The following is a 24,856-nucleotide window of genomic DNA, read 5'->3' as shown; positions in this document are numbered from 1 at the left end:
GTTGCTTCCTGTTACAAAAACGAGTCAGGGGACCGTTTAATGGGTTTAAATGCTTGTTTATTTCATCTCCTGTGGGTGAAAGAATGCAGCCGGAGCCGTTCTATACGTACGGAGCCGGAGAGCGTCCGACAGGAAGGCAGCTCAGGTCAGGAATGTCATGCAGGAAATGGTCTAGAATTAGACTTCCTGATCGTCCCCATAGCTCCGCTGGGTGGAGGCGCTGCTGGGTGTTACGGAGCTCAAGGTGATGACAACGGCGAGGAGAGGGGAGGGTTGGGGAGCGCTTGGTTCTGCTGTCGGGACGCCCCCACAGCTGTGTCAGCAGCTGGATGGCGCTGGTACCGACCAAGGCTTTAGTTATAGTGAAGTTAATGCAAACGGACACCCGGTGGTTTCTGCAGATGTGTGGATATTAATCGTCTGAATTCCAAGCCGGTTTTCTGCTCCTGCCGCATTATTTTTCCTTCTTTGTGGGTTCATTTTTCATTGCAATATAAAATCCTGCACCTCTATGGAAACAGATTGAAGGAGAGAGAACTCAGAAATTTTAAAAAAAAGAGATAAATGAGGAATAAAATAGAATTTCTTTGATTATACACTGCCTGCAGTTCAGCCCTAAAGTCCCAGCTAAGTCACTTTTTTTTCGGATTCTGGTCAAAGAAGTGAAATCCTAGCAAAAGTAGGATTGTGTGGATTTTTTACTGCTGTTACAACTCGGCTCTAAAGCTGCAACCAAGCCAACAAGGTGCACTAAAGACTATAAACCGAACCAGAACCAGGCTGCTGGAGCTCCAGAAGGAAGCAGCTCCTGTCAGAGAGGGCCAGATGCGAGAAGTGAGGGAGCTTTTATGCAGTCTGAGCCACTTGATCCCAGGTGTGGCTCAATCAGCAAATGACCCTCAGCTCCTGAACAGGCTCACCTGGTGTCCAAGTGGAGGGCTGTCACACTGCTGACAAAAGTTGTAAAAAAACCTGGAATTGGTGTTAGAATTGTAGAAGTGTTTGGGCAGAAAAACAACAACTTCAAGCAGTTAATTTGCTCCCATGTTGTTGATCACAAGTGATGATCTGATGATGGATTTTAAAATGCTTGGAGCTGTACAGAAGGAAGGACGATTCTCTGGATCATTTCTTATTAACAGATACCTGAGTTATCACAGCATGCACTGGGATCGATAACTGCAGAATCTCACCATGGCTCAAACCAAAACCTGAAGGAAATATCCTCTATTTATGTCTTCTTTTTGTCTTTATTTTATAAGTTGTTGACGTTTGTGAGTGCAGTTGACGTTTGTAGCTCTGCAGCAGCCGGAGGAGGAAACACTCGACTGCAGTGGTCCTGGCTGTCAGAGTGACGAGACTGAAGACCAGCGGGTCGGCGGCCTTGTTGTCCTTATCGATGTGGTTCCACCCTGACAGAAATACACTCCAACCAACATCCTGGTTCCCTTAAACCCGACTCCCTACATGGCCAAGGAGGAAGCTGCTCCTGTTGGCAACAAGCAAGAGGCGAACCCGAGGAGACCGGCCGGTTAGTACGACTGAGAATAGAGGGAATGAAGAGTGTGGATGTCATTTGTTAGATTGTTTTTAACAGGTTAAAGAACTGTAAAGTACACAAAACAACTGCAGTGAGTCACAAAAAACCTTCAGTAGAATACAAATCAACTGCAATGGGAGACAAAACGGTAACAAAGAAAGATAATAGACTGCAAAGAGTCACAAAACAACTACAGCAAAATTCAAAAATAACTACAAAGATACACAAAATAACTAGCCGCGCTAGACAACCCATGGCAACGGATTTAATTCTCTGCCAGGGTGGGTCTAGTTACCCTCGGTAAGCCTCGAGGTTGGATGCTCCTAAAACTGGCCGACGAATCACCATGAAGTGTAGAGTCAGAAGGCGGGCGTAACTGACGACAGAGGCGCGACGATTCTGACAGAAACAACCAGAAACAACCATAGAAACAAGGATAGACAAGAAGATGGCTGCGCACAATAAACAGTTATCTTTCAACTCGGCTTTGGCCACAGCCCTTAAAGATTTCTGTTAACATGTCTGTAATATACTTGAGCTTCACCCATTGACTGTATAAATAAGGCTTCACCGAACTACCCCATCCTCTGTTTTCCGGCGCTCTAGGAACTACGTCAGCCTATTCGTTGCGCTGATTGGTTGTATACCTACCCAATTGCTGCAGAATGGTTTGAAAGACAACCTTTTAGCCCACCTCCCTCCCTGCCAAGGGTAACTAGACCCTTGCGTCTTCAGAGCTGGGTCTAGCGCGGCTAGGCTATAAAATAACTTCAAAGAGATTGGGGGTAAAAAGGTACGAGACACCAAAGAATGATCAACAAAACAATTACAGAGACGCACAAAAAACACCTAGAAGACACAAAACAACTACAAAGAGGTGCAAAAAACTCATAGACAAAACTACAGAAACACATGAGTGGAAAGAGACAAAAAGAACTACAACAAAACAACTGCAACCAGATAAAACAACTACAAAGAGACAAACTACAATCCAATCAAAGAGACAACAAAACCAGAGACACACACAAGAAGACGTAAAACACCTAGAAGAGGGACTGTAGCTCAGGCGGTACATTCAAGGAACTTTTAAGAGGCCTTGAAACATGACACAAAACTGATTTTTTTTTTTTTTTAAAAAGGAGCATTTGTTGTTAAATTTCATGTTGATGATGGCGATGCAACAGAGGAGAAAAATTGGGTTTTCCCTCAGAAGCAACCACCCTGGAGTAGGTACTTTTTTCTGCCATGACTACAATCCCAAAGGAAGTTCTAACGGATGGTTCTTATGGTTAGAACATGCAGAACATTTGGACTGCCCTGAAACAGCCAGAAAGTTCCTGCAGTCGATAAAAAAGCCAAAATACTATACTCGGTTAGCAACCAAGAGCAGTTTCTTTCAGCTCTAAGGAGCACTTTAGCATCTTTCAGCGCATGTTTTGGTTCATCCTCGGTTTTCTCATCCAAGCCACAAAATGGTTTGTTTTCAGCTGTTTTGGTTTTAGACTCGAAGTTAGTTTCATAAACAGAGCATCAGAAACTTTTCTTGGATGTTCTGCTCCTCTCGTCATCTCTGGCCGCTTTGCTAATGCTTAACGGATTTAAAACTCCAATATTCTGTAAAATTCAGAGTGATTTACCAGGACCTGAGAGGCTAAACCAGCCAATATTAAAGCTTCTACTCTTACCAGTGCTGCAGTCTGTTCAATCGTTGAATGCACAATCCATGATACAGCTGTTCTCATTTACAAATCTTTGTTTTTCCAGCTGAATGAACATTAAAAACTCATTTAATCAAGGCCCATTAACTCTACATGTAAACCAAAAGTCCCTCCAAAGCTGCACTGCTGATAAAATCAACAGAATTCCAGGTTAATGAGAGCAACACTTTTGTTTTTTTCTGAGTATATCGGCATTTAGAAAGATGCATCATGGAGAAAGTTACCGCCACAACTCGCGTAATCTTCTTGTATGATGGGAAAGTCTCAGTTCTGGGGAAGAAAGCTGCAGAGAAAAGATGCCATGCCAAACAAACTGCAGATTAAATTAGTGTACATCACCACTAATTCATTATGTTTTGAGATGCTGGGCGTAAGTGGAGGGTGAAACCTGAGAAAAAGTAAATAGCTGTGACATAAAATGTGGCTCCCTGTTGTTCAGCACTTATATCGGTTGCACGTTGATGGATTACTGTACGGGCCTACTGGGTCCAGGTTCAGTGGTTCAGGAGAGGGCAGTGGAGTTTATCTGCAGTAAGAAACACAAAAACTGCAATAAATGACACAGAAGAAAAACAAAACATCCTGAAAGAGATGAAAAATGAGTACAAGGGTGTGTGAATCGGCTGCTGAAGGAAAATACTCTCAAGACACACAAAATAATCGTGATTCGATGCTAAACAGCCAAAAAGAGATGCAAAATGATTACAAAGAAATCCAATATTACCACATAAGAACCCAAAACTCCAAGGTAATGCAAGGAAGACAAACAAAAGAGGCACAAAGTGAGTGCAGAGAGGCACAGAACATCCTCAGTGAGGTGAAAAATGAATTGGTTGCTAACGCAAAGGAAAACTGAAAAAGACACTAAACGATAGAGAGACACACAAACGTCACAAAGCAACTGCATAGAGACACAAGTAAATAAGAAAGACACACATACTGACTACAAACAGACACAAAATAAGATAACCATAAATAAAGCAGCTACAAAGAGACACTATATTAATACACAGACACAAAAAGACTGGAAGTACAAGCAGGAAGCGTTACCATGGAGACACGAAATGAGTCAGAAAATGACCGTGAAGAGACACAAAAACATCCTCCAAGAGGTGACGGAATTTCTCCGTTCATAGATTCATGGACAGACAAATTGGCTCCAAACAGGAAGTCGCAAACTTAGTCACAGAACGATCATGAAGAGACGGTAAATGACTAGAAAGAGACTGAAAGGAACACAAATGACCAGAAATAGACACAGAACGAGTCGCACAATGACCATAAACAGAAAGTGAATGACACAATACAACCACAATTAGATGCAAACTGAAATAATGATGCAGACAGACTACAAAGAGACTCAAACTGACGATGAAGAAGCTTAAAGTGACGACAAAGAAACTCATAGCCGCTGCAATAAGACACAGGTAACTACAAAGAGACCGAATTGCTACGTCAAGCGTGTTCGTTTATTGGAGATCAAAGACAAACAACTTCTCTCAGTTTAAGTTGTTTATTCTGCAACAAGCAGCTTGATCAAGGACCATCACTGATTAGAGGACCAGGGTGTCTTCCAGTAATGGATGCAGTTTGCAGTGCATATTTACGGAATGTGCAACGATCTCATTGGTCAAAAACTGATGGAGAAGTGTTGGGGTTTAGGCTTGGCGCTCTCTCGTTGGTTGACAGCCTGGTACACCTCCCCCACCAAACAATCCTTCCAATCATCACCAACTCCTGACTCCCTGTAGGAAGAGGGGATATCCTCCCTACAACTGTGACAGATCCATAGGTATGCTTGTATAAGGCATAGTCATGTGCAGGAACTTACTTGTCATGGGTTTGATGGATCTAATGATTATGTTCTCATTAATGGAGGTGATGCACGTCTCCAGTTATTCTCACTCCATGTTTGTCCACATAATGTTCTTGAAACAAGTGCGGCCTTCGGTGAGCATCCGGTCTATGTATGTGCACCAAGCGTGTCATGGAGTGTGTGTCTGGAATGCATGTCAGTGCCTCAGATGTGTCTTGAGTGTAAGCTGGCATGCATTTGCCGTCTGTTTGACCCAGCTGTTCAACTTAATTTTACCACAGTTCACATAGTGTGACGTAATGTTTGCGACCCTCTTACCCATCCTGAGGTCAATTCAACTCTGTTATAGTGCATTCAGTGCAGTGTGTCTGTGTTAAACTAATTTCACAGTGGTTAATGTTTAAGTATGTCAATGTGCTCAATCAAAGGAAGTGAGTTATGTAAGTATTAATAAGGAATTAATCATATAGGGATAACATAATGATTCGTAACAAATCACCAATAAATGATTTCATTCAGTTTAGTAGTTAAAATTATAAATCCCAAAAACAGTTAGAAAGAGACATAAAACAACTGCAAACTTATTCAAAAACTACTATAAATAGATGTAAAATAACTTTAAAGGGGTGAGAAATGAATACGAGTATATAAGAACTGTCTTCAACGAGGTGCTGTACACCTGCAAAGAGACACACAATGACTACAAAGAGACAAAACTACAGAGAAACAGAACAGCTGCAGAGCGACAAAACAAATGCAAACAGACATAAAACACCTACAAAAAACACAAAAAACAACTCCAAAGAGACATACACAGCTACAAAGACATGCAAAACAACTGCAAAGAAACAACACTGCTACAAACAGACACAAAACAACTGGAGACAAACACAGAATAGCTGCAAAGATGTACAAAAAGACAAAGCTACTACAAAGAGACACAAAACAACTACAAAGAGACACAAAATTACTGCAAAGAGACGGAAAGCAACTGCAAAAAGACACAAAACGGCTACAGAGATACAAATTAAGTACAGAGACACAAAATTACTTCAAAGAGACCCAAAAAAACTACAGAGACACAAAACCACAACAGATAAAACAACCACAAAGAGACAAAAAATGACTGCAGACACAAACAACTACAAAAAGACAACTATAAAACAAACAGATGCGATAAATAAATACAGGTACATGGTAAAAGATGCAACATAACCGGGGAGATTCACAGAACAACTACAAAGAGACGACACCACTGGAAACACCGAACATCTACAAACTGTACAGCTGCATGGTTTGCTTTGGTTATGCGTCTCTTTCAGCGCTGAGGCCTGTTGTTTCATAATCCGTCCTTGCAGTTGCACCACTTTTCTCTTTCATCATTTTGTCTCTGGAAGTGTCTCAGTTTGTTATTCGGCACACGGATCGCCCACGCAGAAACGCTACACTGCATGAGGAAATCTGAAAAGACGTCTGACCCACGTTGTTCCCTGCGCTGTGTTTGTGCTGGCTCCGGCTGCAGGGACGCTTGGCACGCCGCTCGCTGTGATTTGAAGAGGTTTCGGGAAGCTCGGAGGCGTAAACAGGGCGGCGGGGTCAGAGGACTCGACTGGTCCACAAATAAACAAACTTCCCCCAGCGGTGGTAGTCGCTCGGACAGCTGCAGACCGTCACGCTGTTGTTTGTTTCGCTGGAACATTTTAACACATTTGTTCACCGTCAACAATAAGAGTGAAGTTATGAGAAGAACTTGGATCATCTGAGACACCTGGAGACTTCAAATGAAAGACTGGACATCATGGACTCCACTAGCTGAAGGCTAATAGATGCAAAATGATGCAGAATAACTGCAAAGCTACTACAGAGAAGCTGAACAAGAAACACACGGCAGCTGCAACGAGACACAAATGACAGTTAAAAGTCAAAAAAAGTACAAAGACATGCATATTGGCTACAAAGAGACACAAAATGGCTACAAAGAGATGTAAAGCAGCTCCAAAGATACACATATTGGCTACAACTACAGACAGAACAACTACAAAGAGACACAAAACAACTGCAAAGAGAAAAAACATTAATAAAAAGACCCAGAGCAACTACAAACAGACACAGATTGGCTACAGCAAGATACAATACAACTACAAAGAGACACAAAACAGCTCCAAAGAGATAAAACAACTACAAAAAGAAACAAAACAGCAATAAAAAGACCCAAAACTACTACAAAAAGACACATATTGGCTACAGCAAGATACAATACTACTACAAAGAGACACAAAAAAATAGAGATAAAACTACAAAGATACCGATTGACTACAAGATACAAAACTACTACAAAAAGACACAAAACACTTACAAAGAGATAAAACAGCTACAAAAAGACACAAAACATCAATAAAAAGACCCAAAACTACTACAAAGAGACACAAACCGGCTACAAAGAGACACAAAACGGCTACAAAGAGACACAAAACATCAATAAAATGACCCAAAACAACTACAGACACAAAACATCAATAAAAAGACCCAAAACTACTACAAAAAGACACAATACAGCTACAAAGAGACGCAAAACGGCTACAAAGAGACGCAAAACGGCTACAATGAGACACAAAACATCTACAAAAAGACACAAAACATCAATACAATGACCCTAAAACAACTACAGACACAAAACATCAATAAAAAGACCCAAAACTACTACAAAAAGACACAAAACGGCTACAAAGTGACACAAAACAGCTCAAAAAAGACACAAAACATCAATAAAAAGACCCAAAACTACTACATAGACACACAAAACATCAATAAAACGACCCAAAACAACTACAAAGACACACAAAACGGCAACAAAAAGATACAAACAGATCCAAAGAGACACACAACCACCACAAACATTTTAATGTGATGAATGAAAGCAAAGATGTTTTTTACTATAAGCATTAAGAGATAAACAGAACGATGTTGAACAGACACTAAACCTCTACAAAGAGATGACCTGGAGCATTATAACACATTTAGTTCACCGTCAACAGTAACAGTGAAGTTATGAGAAGCACTCAGACCCTGTAGACACCTGCAGAGAGCCTCCAGGTCTGATGGACTCCATTATCTGCTGGATAATCATTGATGCATTATGCATTGCTTCTTCCAGTAACTGGTTTCCTCTACGAGCCACTCCGAGGCTCCCAGGAGGTCTGAAGGGGGAACACCGGGTCCACTCCCCTTCCCTCACCCCCTCATGCCACTATCTGGACTCCTTTCCTGGTCCCCTCCCCTCGTACCGGCTCCATGCTGCCTTCAGGGCCTGCGGGACGTTCTGGAAGTGCCAGACAGAAAAACTGAGGTTAGTGTTTAAGCAGTTTCTGAGCATTTTTTCTTCACTGTGGGCTCATTTCTCAAGTCCTGAACCCTGAAAGAAGTCATTATGACACAGTTATAATGACAGAAGTTTATTTTTTTTAATTAGTAGCTTTGACTTTCCGCTCGGTCTTTCTTGTCATCTTAGTTTTGTGTGGCATTTGTTGTGTTGTCTCATTTTTGCATGTTTTGCATGTCGTTTTTGTTGCTTTGTGTCTGCTTTTTGTCTGTCTGTGTCTAGGTTTGTGTCTTGTTTTGGTCATTTTCTCATTTTTGCATGTTTTGTGTCTCATTTATGTTGTTTTTTGTCTACTTTTTGTCCTTTTGTATCTGTTTTTTCTAGGTTTGTGTCTTATTTTTGTCATTTTGTCTCATTTTTGTTGCTGTATTACTTGTTTGTGAATTCATGTCTCGTGCTTTTGTTAGACACTTTGAAATGCATTTAGGTCAAGCTTTTGTCTTTTTCATTTCCGTTGAGTTATTTTGGACGAACTGAGTCTTTTTGAACCATTTTAAAAATTATTTTAAACAAGAGAAATGGACTTTTTACAGAAATGCATCGAAAATGGTATTAAAAAGCCAAGAATGACTTAAAAACTGTTCAAAATTACCCAAATGTGTCCAAGTGGACTCAACATTTGTTCAAAATCATCGGAAAATCCGTCCAAAATGAGAGAAAATTTGTCTAAAATTTGTTTTTATTTTGCTATAACTTGTTCTGACCAACCACCTACCACACAGAGCCTTGAAAATGTACCTAGAATACAGTTTTTTAAAAGCTCTCTCCGTCTTTAGACAGAATTATTCAAAAACTCTTGACAGTTTCTTAAACACTTGTTCCAAATGACATGAAGCTTGTCCAAAATCACATTAAAACTTGTGCAGAATGTCTCAATATTGTCCAAAATATCGTGCAAACTGTCCAAAATTACTTAAAAATGGTTAAAAACAAGTAAAAAAAAAAAAACTGTCCAAAAGCCTTTAAAAACTTGAAATGATCCAAAATGACCCAATTTTCTACAAATGTCAAACTTTGTTCAAGTGGATTCAACATTTGTTCAAAATCAGATGAAAATCCATCCAGAATCAAAGAAAATTGTTTAAAAGTATTTAAAAACAACCAAAAAAACTACTTGAAATGACACAAAATTACCTAAAATTACCCAAGTGGATCCAGCATTTGTTCAAAATCAGACAAAAATCCTTCCAAAATAAAATTAGTCAACAATGAGTTTTTATTTTGCTAGAGCTTTATCTGATCAACCACCTACCGACATGCTGATATGAAAGTTTACCCAGAATGCACTTTTTTGGAGTTTTCTCTGGTGAATTATCAGAAAACAGAAACACATTCAGGGTAGTAATGATTGTTTTTATGACTCTGTGTCGTTGACATTAAACTGTTCACACTAGGATACATCCCATAGTACTGATGCTCAGTGCTGGTTTTTAATTTGACTGATCATTTTTGATGTTTTTTGAATAGTTTTATGTTATTTTTAGTCACATTTTTGGACCATTTTTTTCCATTTTGAGACATTTTGGATCATCCATCCATCCATCCTCTATACACCGCTTTATCCTCATTAGGGTCGCGGGGGGAGCTGGAGCCTATCCCAGCTGACTCGGGCGAAGGCAGGGGACACCCAGGACAGGTCGCCAGTCTGTCGCAGGGCTACATATACAGACACACAATCACACTCACATTCTCACCTACGGGCAATTTAGAGTAACCAATTAACCTCAGCATATTTTTGGACTGTGGGAGGAAGCCGGAGTACCCGGAGAAAACCCACGCATGCTCAGGGAGAACATGCAAACTCCACGCAGAAAGATCCCAGGCCCACCCCGGGATTCGAACCAGGGATCTTCTTGCTGCAAGGCGAAAGTGCTAACCACTACGCCACTGAGCAGCCCCATTTTGGATCAGTTTTGAGTATTTTCGGCAAATTAATTCTCGTCTTGTGAAGCTTTCAAGACAATTTTCATAAGTGGGAGGTATTTTGGGAACTTTCTGGGTTAGTTTGGACAATTTTAAAGTGAGTGTGGACACTTTTTAGTCACTTTCAAACACGTTTCATTTTCATTTCAGTTGAGTAATTCTGGACGAACTGAATGTTACGTTTCGGTTGTTTTTGTTGATTTTCTGCCTCTAGCAAGATTTACCATCCTCTCTGGCGGCTCCTGAACGCACCACATCTCCCTCCCCCTTCCTCCCCCTTCCTCCAGCGTTATCCTCTCGCCTCTCCTCCCCCCTCCAGCTTCCCTCCCTTTCCTGCCGGCCTCTCGGTGGAGGATGTGTCCAGGAGAGAGAGTGTATGTGAGGGGAAAGGGGGATCACTAGAATGGATCTGTGCCCTCTCTCCTCCACCCTTTCTTCTCCTTCTTCTTCTTCTTCCTCACCTCCGGCTCACCTCTCCTCACCCTCCTCTCCTCTGGACTCCCTTAGCAGCCTCTCGGGGAACAGGACTCTCGTGGGCCGAATCCTGAACTTCAATGTCAGCTGGGGATCAGAAGAATGGTGGTGACAAACCAGAAGGTAATGCGCGCACACACACACACACACACACACACACACACACACACATACATGCACACATGCACACACACGTGCACGGCCTGCCTGCCTGTTGACAACTCTGCTGAACAACCGACACCCACTTCTTCTCCTACAAACTCTTTAAAAGCCGAGCGTGGAGCTGCTCTGAAATGAATGAAAGGAACCAGGTGAAGGCAGAGTTATTGATCCGGAGCCTTTGATTACATATCGAACATCTGTCAGGCGGCTTCATCCTCCCTCAGCATGATGGAGGATCCTCCCTATGACCAGAAAAACACTTCAGATCCATTAGTTAAAGTCCTCTGGTGGGCTCAGATGGCAAAACATGAGAGAATCCTTCCATTTCGTAGCTCTACTGGAGCTTTTTATCCAATCTTGTCCTCTTAATCAGCAGAAGATTGGAGAAAATTTGGAGATATTTGCACATATGTACTTAACTGGAGCAGCTCCTTGGAGTTATCTGTGCAAATTTGCATTATTTGAGCCTTTAGAGATGTCAGCTTTGGAAAAATTCCAACATGAGGATCGCTTTGTGTATCTAAAAGCTCCAGTCCAGCTGCTTAAAGGACCTCATGGTGGCATTTTCTCACCAAACAGAGCAGCACACTTTGAATATCAGCACAAGGATCCTCCTTTTGAGCAGAAAAACACTTCAAAATCCATCAGTTAAAGTCCTCTGGTGAGCTCAGATGCCAAAAGATGAGAAAATGCTTCTGTTTAGCAGCCTGGAGCTTTTGATTCAATCTTGTCCTCTTAATCAATAGAAAATTGGAGAAAAACTGCAGACATTTGCTGATATTTGGACATATGTACTTAACTGGAGCAGCTCCATGGAGTTATGTCCAAATTCCTATATTGTGAGCCTTTAAAGAGGTAAATCTTGGAAAAATACCCATATGAAGATCATGTTGTGTAACTAAAAGCTCCATTCCAGCTGCTCAAAGAACCTCATGGTGAGATTTTTTCACCAAAAAGAGCAACAGACTTTGAACATCAGACCAGAAAAGCACTGAAAAATCCATCAGTTAAAGTCCTCTGGTGGTTTAAAATGTCAAAAAAATGAGAAAATGCTTCCTTTCTGGAGCTTTTGGTCCAACCTCATGCTCTTTATCAGCAGATTGGGTCGCTCTAGTTGGGTAAATTTGCACATTTATACTAAACTTCAGCTTGCTCCAGCAGAAATATCCATTATTTTGGAGTGAAAGATCCAAAATAATGGAAATTTTCTCCTATAAACTTGCTTCAGTTATGTATAAATGTGCACGTTTCCATTATTTGACCCCTTAAAGAATCAAATTTAGGAAAAATAACCAGATGAATGTCACGTTGTGTAACTTAAAGAGGACCTCGTTGTTGGATTTTCTCCACCGCTGCTCCCCAAAGAGATCAGCAAACTTTAAATATAAGCAATCTGAAATAGTTTCTGCCCCGAGAAGAATGAAGAAATCAGTGTGTTGTTGTTTTGGAGGCCAGAGCAGCGTTTCAGAATTCCATGAAGGTTAGGAGCTGAAATATTCTGACTTCAGATTGGAGATTCTACAACCAATGACAATATAATTAAATGTAATCAGTATTAACAGTAGATGCAGCTATTTGTTGTTTTCAAGCAAAAATGTCAAGAATTTGCTGGTTTTAGCTTCTCAGCTGTGAGAATTTGTAACGTTTTAATCATTTATTTTGACAGTTTGTGAAATATCTTTGAGTTTTGGGTCGTTTCAAGAAGTTACTTTGAACTGCCGCAGATTTGTGTTCGATTTACAAGAAAATCGGCAGAATAATTGATAAATAAACTGCAGCTGCTTTAAACTACGGAGCCCCGTAAGGGTCACAGCGATCATTTTTTGACTTTGAGATGACGTGACGCTTGATTCGTTTGTTTCACTTTATTCATGTTTAGAGGCAAATCTAAAAATAAATATTAAATACACAACAAAATACTCAAATCGACTATTAAAATACACACAGCTACCATAAAAAATAGACTAAATGACCACAGAAATACACAAAATGACCATAGAGACACAATTTGACTAAAAAGGGACACAAAATGACCAGAAAATACACTAAATGACTATTAAAACATACAAATTAATAAAAAGAATATACAAAATATCATAAAAATAGACAAAATGATCATAAAGATGCACAAATTGACTGCAAAAATGCATAAAATGACCGCAAAAATGCATAAAATGACCACAAAAATACACAAAATGACCAGAAAAGTGACACAAATGACTGTAAAAAAAAAACAAATTGTCTGTGAAATTACATAAAATGACCACAAAAATGCATAAAATAACCATAGAGACACAAATTGACTGTAAAAATACACAAATTGACTCTAAAAATGCATAAAACGACCACAAAAAAATACACAAAATTGCCATAAAGAGACACAAAATGACCACAAAAATACACAAAATGACCAGAAAGTGACACAAATTGACTGTAAAAAACCCAAATTGACTTTGAAAATACACAAATTGACCGCAAAAATGCATGAAATGACCACAAAAATACACAAAATTGCCATAAAGACACACAAATTGACTATACATAGACACAAAATGACCAAAAAAATACACAAAATGACCACAAAAATACACAGAGACACAAACTGAGTGTGCACAGACAGTATAGTGGGGGTTGTGTTTGTTGTCCTGCTGACGGTCGGTCGGTCTTATGACCTGCTGGTAAACAGAAGCTGCTCTGTTTTTTTTTTAAATTCTGAAATACCTCCAGACTGAACTTTTCCTGTCCTCTCCGTCCTCTATCCTGATCTCAGAGCTTTAAACTCGTCCTGACGCAGCACATTTCTTTCTGCTGAGTCACCGACCAGAACGTTATCCAGTTAAACCCAATTAAGACCTAATTCAGCCGGAGGCTGCTGACCGACACATGACATCACTTCCTGTTTTACCTGCTGACAGCAGACACTTGTTCAGCTAAATCAGTACTGCTGCTGTTTAGAAATTTAGAGGTTTCATGTTGTAATTTATGACTTCTGTGTTGCATAATTGTGATTTGTTGTGTGTTGTGGTCGTTCATCATCACCTCAGTTAATCCTAAATGTTTCTGTTAAAGGAGGCTCCACTTGTTTTTGCTTCTTTAAGAGAGTTTTAACTTTAATCCAAGAAGCTTCTTCAGTTCCATCTGATTTATTGATACCTTTAGATGTTTGTTTATATATAAATCACACAATTGGAAGTTTGTCAAGAATCCAGATGTGAAAAGGAGCGGTGTAACGGGACACTGAACTCTCAGATATTCTGCAGATTTTTTTTTCTATATTATATATTTATTTATTTTGTTTTATTTCGCTTTATTTTATTCTACCTTCACTTCATGCCCTAATATTTAATTTTTAATTAATTTAATGTTTTATTTATTCTACCTTTACTTTATAACATATTATTTTATTGTATTTTATTTTTTAAATGTATTCTTCCTTAGCTTTATACCCTAATATTCTTTTATTTTATTTCATTTTTATATTTTGCCACTCCCACTTCATACCCTAATATTATTTTATTTTTATTTTTTATTTTATTCTACCTTCACTTCACGCCCTAATATTTAATTTTTTTAAATTTAATTTTTATTTATTCTACCTTCACTTTATAACATAATTTTATTTTAATTTTTTAAATCTGTTCTACCTTGGCTTAATACCGTAATATTCTTTATTTATTTTATTTTATTTTTTTAATTTTACTTCATTTTTATATATTGCCACTCCCACTTCATACCCTAATATTATTTTATTTTATTTTATTTTAGTTTAGTTTTAGTTTTTTCTACCTTTACCTCATGCCTTAAAATGATTTTATTTTATTTTTTTGTCTTCTTTTCTCCCCTTCAGTAAATGGCAAACATGATCAATCCCCGTTAACCGATTAATCTGTCACCTTATTTGAAATACATCTATAATTTTCTGGTTATTTCTGACCTTTTCATGAACAATTTGTCTTTTATTCTTGAGAAAGTGGAACCCTAGTTAACAAAGCTGGTTCCAAAAACACATATTTAAAAATAAATCCTTAGCTTTTATCATTTTGGTGCTTCGATGTTGACCAGAAACAGGAAATATATTGTTGACATCTGTTAAGTGACCACTTTACGAGCTACGACATCGTTTCAATCCGTATTTTCCTGCATTTTGTAAAAGTAAATGTGCAGAATTAGCCGTTAGTGCTTCCTTTTTGCTGTGGATCATTGGATGCAATGAAAATAACCTAAAAAGCTGATCATTCTCTTATTATTTTTTAAATTTATGATTCTAAGGAAGCAGAATAAGAGTTTATTTGGAGCAGAAGTCAAAGATAATAAGAATTTCAGGGAGTTTAAGTCAAAGCAGTGGAGTTTTGACTCCAGTTTGGACACTAAAATAGATTTTCTGTTGTTTTTGAAGCTGGAAATCTCCTCCTTTATAGTGTGAAAACATTTGAAATAAAGACCAGGTTGTTCACTAATGGTGCTACAAGTTTAAACTATAACAAACCTCTCAAATCACATTTATCCATCAAATTAAATCCTCAAGGAGCTAAAGCTCTGCTGCCAATTCCTATCCAATTATCTCATAATTATGAGCTCAGTATGTTGTAATTATTTCATATTTTCTGAAAAGTTCTCCATCATTTTTTTATCTTGACTAAATATAATGTTTTTTTTTTCACTTTTTCTGTGTAAAATTACAGGAAAATATAAGTGAGAATGTACTTTTCCCGTAAATGAGAACCAGATTTAAGATGGAAGTCGTGAATCATTCCTGACAGTTGAACCTCCCAGCTGGGAACCAATCTTTGGGTTTTATTTCTATAAATGTTTGTGGGAGTCTGAGCTGCTGTGGTGACAGGAATAATGACGCCCCTGATGAAGTTAAAGTTAATTTGGTGGAAAATTTGGGATAATTGCAGCATTTCTGAGCTGGTTGTAGAACACAAATTCCTCCAAAATCTAATCTAACGAACCTCCGCTGCTGTTTTCCACTTAAAGTTTTATTCCATGTTTTGTTTGGTCTCATCAGGATTAAAATAAAACTCAGAATAACGTCGAGTTTTCTGATAAACGTGAAGCTGCTGCAGCATTTTTCAAAATAAAAGCATGACCCAAAGCAACAACAAAAAAAACAAACAAATGTGGTGAAAAATGTCACTTTGACTGGATTTTAATGAACCTAACAGAAGTTTTCCTGCTCACAACAAACTGATCTGCACACAGGGAGCCGTCAACTTATAAATGCTGTAATTTTGATGATTTAAAAAAATAAATAAATCAAAAATGAACATGGATTTCATACCCGCTGGTCGCTTTTGGGGTTTCGATTGTTAAAGTGGCTTTAAAGAATACTCCAGTACTGATGAAAGAAAAATTAAATATTGACATTAGACCTTATTTAATGTGGAACCTAAAATTAAAAATAGGACAAGTAAGAAAAGATCAAATAATTAAAGCAATGTTTAACAGAGAAAAGTGAGTATAAATAATAATAATTTATGCCAAACTGCAGCGTTTTAATGCATTTTCCTGTTATTTCTGATCATTTTAGGCTAAGTTAGTCTGTTGTGCCCAAGTAAATGACAAAGCTGGTTGTTGTTTTTTTTAAATACTTTCAATTCTTTGGTCTCATTTTGGTCCCCGTGAGTTTTCTTTGATGCTTCCTGAAAAATTCTTCTATGCAGGAAAAAATGCTTCATCTTGATTTGGATGATAAAACTTTCAGATTCCCTCTTCCTCTGCTTCAGAAGCTGATTTTCTGCCTCTTATTTATTGTTTTCTTCCTCTCCGGTCCAGTACCAGCAGCATTATGTCAAATTTCTTTATTATTTACAGTGAAATGAGGTGATTTTCTGCCTCTTATTGAATGTTTTCTTCCTCTCAGGTCCAGTACCGGCGGCGGACGTTTGGCCGGAGGTGGAGCGAGCCGAGCGTCTGGCCCGAGGCGCCGCCCTGAAGTGGGCGTCGGGTGTTTTCTGTCGACCCGAACATCTGGAGAGGCTGAGCCAGTACCGGAAGAGGGAGAGTCAGAGGACGACGTCGATCCACACCAGACTGAAGGTGAAAACGGCAGAATCACAACTTATCCAGGATCGGTGGAAAAGATCCAAGTACAGGAAAAGTAGTGGAGTGTGCAGGAGAACAAACGGAAATGAATAAAAAAACTAAATCTACTGAAATCAAAAGAGCAACAATGTTTCTGTTTTATAATAATTCATCAGAGGAAGCTTGGGAAAAGTGCATTCTGGGTAAACTTTCACATCAGCATGTTGGTCAGAACCGTTTCAGCAAAATTAAAATAATTTTAGACAATTTGTCTTTCATTTTCTGACAATTTTGAACATACGTTGAGTCCACTTGAACAAACTGACTATTTTTGTACACATTTGGGTAATTTTGGATAATTTTGCAAAATTTGAAGAAGGTTTTACAGACTTGGACAATTTTTTTTTAGTCATTTTTAACCATTTTTAAGTAATTTTGGATGATTTACATGTTGTTTTAGACGATATTGAGCCAGGTTTAATGTGATTTTTGGATCACTTTTATGTCATTTGGAACACGTTTTTAAGTAACAGTCAACAGTATTTGAATAATTCTATCTGAAGATGGAGAAAACTTTAAAACATGCATTCTGGGTAAACTTTCATATCAGCATGTTGATCAGAACTATTATAGAATTACTAAAGGATGGTACCTTCTCCCGCTATTTTACTACATTTTTATTTAGTTTTATGCTCGTCTTCTCTCTGCTCTGTGGAAACACTGCCTGCAGTTCAGCTGAAAAGTCTCAGAATTTGGTTTTTCAGTTGCAAAAAAAGTAAAAATTCTCAGATTCCATCTCATTAAATCTTAGTATTGTGTAGTTTTCTTTCATCTTTTTGAGATGTTGACAAACCAGACACACGAGGACGTTATATTCAGAAACTGTGATCGACGCTTTTCTACCATTTTCTGAGATTTTACAAACCAAAGAACTAACAAAATAATCCAGAAAACAATCAACGGGTTCATCGAAAATGAAAATAATGCATCAAATCCAGTTATTTTGATGCATCAACAACGTTTTAGTCGTACTGTAGATCCTACAGAGACTTTTTGGCTTTAAAGCTTTCTCAGCTGGTGTAAAAATACTTGGTTCATGTAGAACATAAAGTAAGTAAAATCACACACAGACATGGGGATAATGGTTTGTCAGTTTTTAGTAAACCAGCTCATGAAGTGGTGCTGATCAGTCCTGTGATGGTTTCCCTCCAGTCCATGGTCCAGTCCTACCTGGAGGGGGTCGGCTGGGGTCTGGAGCAGCTCCGGGAGGCTCGGTCCGAACTCAACCAGGTCTCTCAGGCCTTGAAGAAAGCAGGACTGGAGTCGGACCAGAACTTGGAGGGACTGAAATCTCTGGAGAGGCTGAGGGAAGTTTCAGTCCAACACCGACAGCTGGTGGCCGCCGTCAGCAACCTGCCCAGACTCTACTCAGGTCAGTTTACCTTTATTTAAGGAGTTACAGCAGCTTCTGAGGGTTAAAATGGGTTCTTATGGGGAAAAATGTATTTAAAACCTCTTTTTGTGATCATAGCGTCATCTTATGTTCTACCATAAGTGCGCATGTTGACAATGTTTTACAATTAATTCATTAATTAGACTGAGGTTGAATTCATCGCTATGAACAAAATTTGATTTCATTGCTTTAATTATGTTGTAGAACTGGAGTTATGGAGCTTTTTAGCAACTTTAATATCAGACTAATTATGATTTATTTTCATTTCAGGTCTTTTCCTGGATGATAGTGGTCTTACAAATCTTTAAATATTAATGAATTCATCAAAACAAGTGTTTTTGTTCAGATATTAAAATTAAACCTGAATTAAACGATACAATCTGATAAAATAATTAAAACCACACACCATAGTAAAAAGGAAAAACACAAGCAGTTATTGTTGGGTGTCAAAAGCATTAACGTGTTTGTGATCTGTAGTTAAAAACAGAGAGTTTTCTTCCTGAAGTGGGCGGGGACAGCTGCAACTCATTGGTTTTCACAGGGTTTAAGTGGCTTTAAAGAATAATATTTTTGAGTAAATTAAAAATAAAGCAATATTTTGATGATAAGTTATCCCAGTGAGAGTCTGTGGTGTAAACCAGAGAGAGTTTTCTTCCTGAAGTGGGCAGGACAACAGCTGCTCATTGGTTTTCAGAGGGTTAAAGTGGCTTTAATTTTGGCTTTTTTCGATAGATAGATAAATTAAAAAATATAAGGATATTTTGATGATGTGATATCCTGAAAACAGTCTTGTTAAAAACGTAGTTTTCTTTCTGAAAGGGGCGGGGACAGTTGCAGCTCATTGTTTTTTTGACCCAAAAATCCCATGAAAAACAGTTGGGGAAAAAATAAACATGTTTGCTGTAAAACCGAGAACACACTGTAGAGACCTGTGAGACTTTCAGTATTTGCTAAAATTGGAAAGAAAAAGGCTTTTTAAATCTGCAGGAAACTCAAGTAGAAGCTTCCTTCTGTAACTCTTTAACCTCAAACAGTTATCATAACAGTAATTAAACTCCCTCCTCAGTTCGTAGCCTGGTTCTGGAGACGCAGCGTCTGGTGGAGTCCCGGCGGCTGCTGGAGGCCCACGCCCGCCTCATGGACCTGGAGCACTGGCAGGACGACATCCTGTGGCAGCTTCACGGAGCCGCCAGCTCCACGGGAAGCAAACTGAGTCCAGAAGATCAGCAGCTGGTCGACAAATACTTCTCTGGAGTCGGACAGCTGGTGGACGCTCTGGGTGAGGACGGACTTTATGGTTTAATCAGTGATATCAGTTTAACTAAGACACTTTTAATTCTAAATGACAAATTTAAGAGCAAAAACATGAATGTTCTCTAAGATTAAAGTGAATATTTTGAGATAAAAACACAAACTTGGAAGCAACAAACATGAATGTTGTCTGAGATTAAAATGGAAAATATCTCAGATATAAATTCACCAATGGGGCGGCCGTCGCTCAGGTGGTAGAGCGGGTCGTCTAATGATTGAAGGGTTGGCGGTTTGATTCCCGCTCTGTCCTAGTCATGTGCTGTTGTGTCCTTGGGCAAGACACTTTACCCTCCTTGCCTCCAGTGCTGTTCTCACACTGGTGTATGAATGCGTGTGAATGTTGGTGGTGGTCGGAGGGGCCGTAGGCAGCCCCGCTTCCATCAGTCTGCCCCAGGGCAGCTGTGGCTACAAATGTAGCTTACCACCACCAGAGTGAGAATGTGTGAGTGAATGAATAATGGATCCATTGTGAAGCGCTTTGAGTGCCTTGAAAAGCACTATATAAATCTAATCCATTATTATTAAGAAAAAAAATATTTATTGAGATTTAAGTGAGAAAATTCACAAATTTAAGAGCAAATAAACATGAATATTCTCTGAGATCAAAGCTTCTAACAAAAAACACAAATTTACAAGCAAAAACATACATGTGTAGCGAATAAAATGGAACGTTTATTTTAAAATAATTAAATTAAAGGGCAAAAAAAAGAATATATGAGATTAGAGCAAAAAAATTTGGAGAGAAAAAAATCATAAAATTTGGAATTAATGATCCTTAAAGTGAAAAATGTCAAAAATAAAATTTACAAATGTAAGAAAAATTACATGAATATTCTCTGAGATAAAAGCAAGTTACAAATTCACACATTTAAGATCAAAAATCATGAATATTTAGGGTAATGCCTAAGATAAAGTAAAAAAAACCTGAGGGGAAAACTCACAAATTCATGAGCAGCAATCATGAATATTTACTCAGATTAAAGTGAAAAATTTCTGAGAAAAAAAAACATGAATATTTTCTGATATTTACATGGAGTTCAATTAAAGTAAAAACTGACAAATTTAGGAGCAACAAACGTCAATATTCTCTGAGAATCTGATTTTTGAAGATTCATTTTTCTTGGCCAACTTTTGAAAGTGTTTTTGATGAAATATCACAACTCTAACCTTAGATTTGGTTAATTTTCTGATGGAACCGCTAACACAGTGGAAAACAACAATCATGAATGTTTACTGAGAAAGTGAAAAATTTCTAAGGAACCCCCCCACACACACACAAATTTATGTGGCAAAAAAAATGGAAAATTATCAGAGATTGTCATGGAAAATTTGAGGTAAAAGCTCCAAAATTTATGAGCAACAGCCATTAACATTTACTGAGATTAAAGTGAAAAATCTCCAAGAAAAAAAGCAACAATTTAAAAGCAAAAATAATTAATATTCCTTAAAATTAACATAAAAAATGTCTATGATAAGAACTGACAAATTTCAGAGGAAAAAACATGAACACTCTCTGAAATTAAAGTGAATACACGCTTCCACAAATATCCAATAAATAAACCAGCGTTTCTCCTCTAATCCTCCTCCATCCCTGCAGCCAAGGAGCTGTGGGCCGTGGTCAGCAGCTCTCTGGCTTTGGCCCGTCAGAACCCGACGCCGTTTGTTTCGGCCGTCAGGATCGTGGAGCGAGAAGAAGCTCTGGACCGAGTTCTGCTGGAGGAGAGATCCGGAACCAACGGACGGCCGCTGCCTCCTGGACGGCCTCGATGCTGGAGGACCAGTTTCTTCCAGGTCAGAACCTCTGAAAGCACAGATTCAACAGATGGTACTGAAGGAACAGAACTAGAGTTGGTTAGTCCATCTCAAATTCTGTAAAATAAAACCAAAGGATATTTTGATGATACGAAATCCTGATGACAATCTGCAGTTAAAGCCAGAGAGAGTTTTCTTCCTGAAAGGGGCGGGGACAACAACATCTTATCGATTTTTAGAGGGTTAAACTCTGCTTAAATTGGCTTTTCTTTGTGGATAAATGGAGGAAATTTTTTAGGTTTACTGAAAAAGATCATGTTATCAACATGAAAAGGGCTAGAAACTACAAATCTAGAAGTTTAAAATACTACAGTCTGACAGAAATACCACCAAAAGTTTCATAAAACTTGAATGATTCCTGAGATTAACCCTTACAAGGCAATGTTATTTTATATATATTTGCATGTACAGCCATATTTCTGGAGAAGTACATAGACTAAAACCAGCTAATCCATAAAAATATCGATCAAGTCTTGCGAGGTGGCATTGTCGTAGATGTTCGCCATTGTGAATTTCGGCCGTGTTATTACGGTCCACGGCCCCGATAAAAGCTTCGTAATTGCGGCTTCATTATAACGGCTCATACGGCTTTATCGTTTGAAATAAGAAAATTTGGGGTCAATGTTTATATCTTACCATTGGTCGACGGTGTGTGCATATTTTATGTTAATTAGCAATCATAACAAGTCACACGTGTTGAGCCGAGAATGTTCGGGTTCGGCTGTGTGTACAAGTAAGCGGAAACGAGTATTCTCGGTCCCGGCTTTTTAAGGGTTAAAGCGTTCCTGGTCCTCAGGTCCTGGAGGAGGCGGTGTCGGCTCGGTTCCGGAGCGTCTCCTACCTTCACACCAGAGGTCCAGGTCTGGCCGGTCACCTGTCGGCGCTGCAGCACGGCATCATGGCCGACCTGGCGACGGTGCGCCACCTGCTGGAGCACTGTGTTCCTCCACATTATCACCTGACCGGAGCCTACCTGAGGGCCAGTCACCGCTGTCTGCACACACACCTGGCTCAGGTAAACAAACACTAGAGCTCATTATATCATTTTCTGCTCATGTATTTAGAGCTATCTGCCCTAAATATGGTGTTTGAAGAGTTTTAATCAGCAGTCATTCGCTCTGTATCGGTCATCAAGTGGTGTTTGTAGATTAATTAAGATTTTAATCGACTTTTTTAACTGATAACCGCCTCGTTATTCACGTCTAAGTGATATTTATGATCCAGGTGAGCAGCTGGGATCTGGAAAGTGGAGAAATCTTTGCTGTTCTTAACTGGGTGCTGCACATTTACAACAGGTGAGTTTCACACCTGCAGAGTCTGGATTAGAAAACTCTTTTTAGATAGAAAGGCAAATAAATCATTAAATCACTTTTCACTCAGAGAATATTCATGTTTTTGCCCCTGAATCTGTGAGTTTCTGCTTCAATCTCTAAAAATATGTATGCTTTTTTTTTGTCTTTTTAAACCATTTCTGTATTGTAAAGCTGCATTTGCATTGAGATTAATGTCATTTTTTGACCAGAATAAATGCATGACTCCAGATTTGTGTTTGCACATGAATTTTCTTCATTTTAAATAAAAAAAATGGGAAATCTCATTTTAGTTTCACTTTAAAAGCTGCTGATTAGCTTTAATGCACATTTTCTCTCCAATATTTTCCACTTTTTCACCTTTATTACCATCAAATGAGAAACATTTACTATTTGTTAGAAAATTGTTATCAAAAATTCAGCTACAAGCTGCAGATTTGGGCGAAAGGACTCCTGAGGATCATAAGAAGCAAAAATAAAACTTTCTGTCTTTTGTTGTTTCCTTTGAAATCCATTAAAATGAAATAATCTGAGAAGATAGAAGCTGTTATTGACCAGAAATCACAGAAAACGTCAAAGACGCTGCATTACAGCGATGATTTAACGTCCTGACGTTGCTAAAAGCGAGCAGATGTTTGAATCTCTGTGTAGATAAAGGTTTAATGTCACTTTGAGGAGAAGATATCTACAAATCTGAGAGCTACGTTGTTTTTGCAGCCCAGACATGATGGGTCACCCAGAGCTGGTGGCTGAGATGGAGAGAGAAGATCTGGGACCTTTAATCTCCAGCGAAGGACTCGAGCTTCTGCAGAACAAATACGTCCAGAGCGTTCGGGTGAGTTAACACTAAATTTAACAAAAATTCTGCACAGTTTGGGAAGTTTTCCAGCTTTAGTGTGCAGCTTTTGTAACTAAAGAAAGAAGATATTAGAATATTTCTGCATGTACAAGTTAAAACTGTGGAGAAAAGTGTAAAATATTTGTGTTTCTGTCATTGCCGCTGCAGAAAAGTGTGTCTGAATGGATGCATAAAGCTCTGCAGGTGGAGCTGCAGGACTGGCAGCGAGATCAGGAGCCGGATACCGACCACGAAGGTTTCTACCAAACCAGCCTGCCGACCATCATCACACAGGTCCACAATCTGCACAAGTAACACAATACATACACAAACAGTGTGTGGATTTTCCAAACTTTAATGACAAATATTGCAGCTGAAACCTGTTAAAAAGGTAGAAGTTTTGTCATACTGTAAATATAAAAGCTGCCAGGATGAAAGATTCTGTAGATTCATTCTAAAAGCCACAAATCTCATTAAATTAGAATATAATCACAGTAATCCTCCTGTTCACTCCCCGGAAACACAGTTTTAATGACATTATTTAATTTCATCAGCATGAAACACTCCCTGCTTTCAGTGGATTTTCCAGCAGTAAAATGTTTTATTTTCTGTCTATTTTAGATGCTAGAGGAGAATGCCCGGGTGGCCCTGATGATTGGCGCGTCTCTGAGAGATCAGACGATCCAGATGGGATTGTACGAGATGGAAAACCTCCTGAACAGGTGAGTGTTTGCCTGCTGGGTTTCTGCTGGATTCTCACATGATTTACCATCTGTTTATCTCCACATCCAGACATGAAAAGCCGCCCAGTGAAAGCTGAGTTACAGTTTTTGTCGACTTTTTGTAACTGCAGAGTTCCACAAGGATCTATCCTGGGTCCTCTTCTGTTCTTCTTTTGCACGCTCGCTTTTTAATCAGCCGTACTACCATATTGTGACTTTATGTGCATTAAAACCTCACAAATTTAAAAGCAGAAAACATGAATAATCTCTGAGATTAAAGGGAAAAACATTTAAGATTCATACATTTAAGAATAAGATGACAAACGTCAAGCTTTATTGAGCCAGAATGCAACAATTCTGCAATTTCATTT

At 38.7% G+C, this 24,856-nt stretch overlaps 1 protein-coding gene across 1 annotated transcript in view; it reads left to right on the top strand.

The window, feature by feature from the left end:
- The first annotated feature begins 43 nt into the window (after positions 1-43).
- exoc3l1 (exocyst complex component 3-like 1) overlaps positions 44-24,856 on the top strand; it is a 30,348-nt gene continuing 5,535 nt past the window's right edge. Inside the window, exons 1-12 of the mRNA XM_051951819.1 lie at positions 44-1,531; positions 8,229-8,420; positions 10,887-10,973; positions 16,879-17,054; positions 18,252-18,471; positions 19,559-19,771; positions 21,401-21,594; positions 22,412-22,630; positions 22,840-22,910; positions 23,643-23,760; positions 23,932-24,057; positions 24,385-24,485. Of these exons, the coding sequence (XP_051807779.1) occupies positions 10,931-10,973; positions 16,879-17,054; positions 18,252-18,471; positions 19,559-19,771; positions 21,401-21,594; positions 22,412-22,630; positions 22,840-22,910; positions 23,643-23,760; positions 23,932-24,057; positions 24,385-24,485 (1,481 nt within the window). The 5' untranslated portion in view covers positions 44-1,531; positions 8,229-8,420; positions 10,887-10,930. The remainder of the gene's footprint in view (positions 1,532-8,228; positions 8,421-10,886; positions 10,974-16,878; positions 17,055-18,251; positions 18,472-19,558; positions 19,772-21,400; positions 21,595-22,411; positions 22,631-22,839; positions 22,911-23,642; positions 23,761-23,931; positions 24,058-24,384; positions 24,486-24,856) is intronic.

This window comes from Acanthochromis polyacanthus, chromosome 8, assembly GCF_021347895.1.
Source record: "Acanthochromis polyacanthus isolate Apoly-LR-REF ecotype Palm Island chromosome 8, KAUST_Apoly_ChrSc, whole genome shotgun sequence".
Lineage (NCBI taxonomy): Eukaryota > Metazoa > Chordata > Actinopteri > Pomacentridae > Acanthochromis > Acanthochromis polyacanthus.
This window is presented reverse-complemented; position numbering and strand designations above follow the sequence as displayed.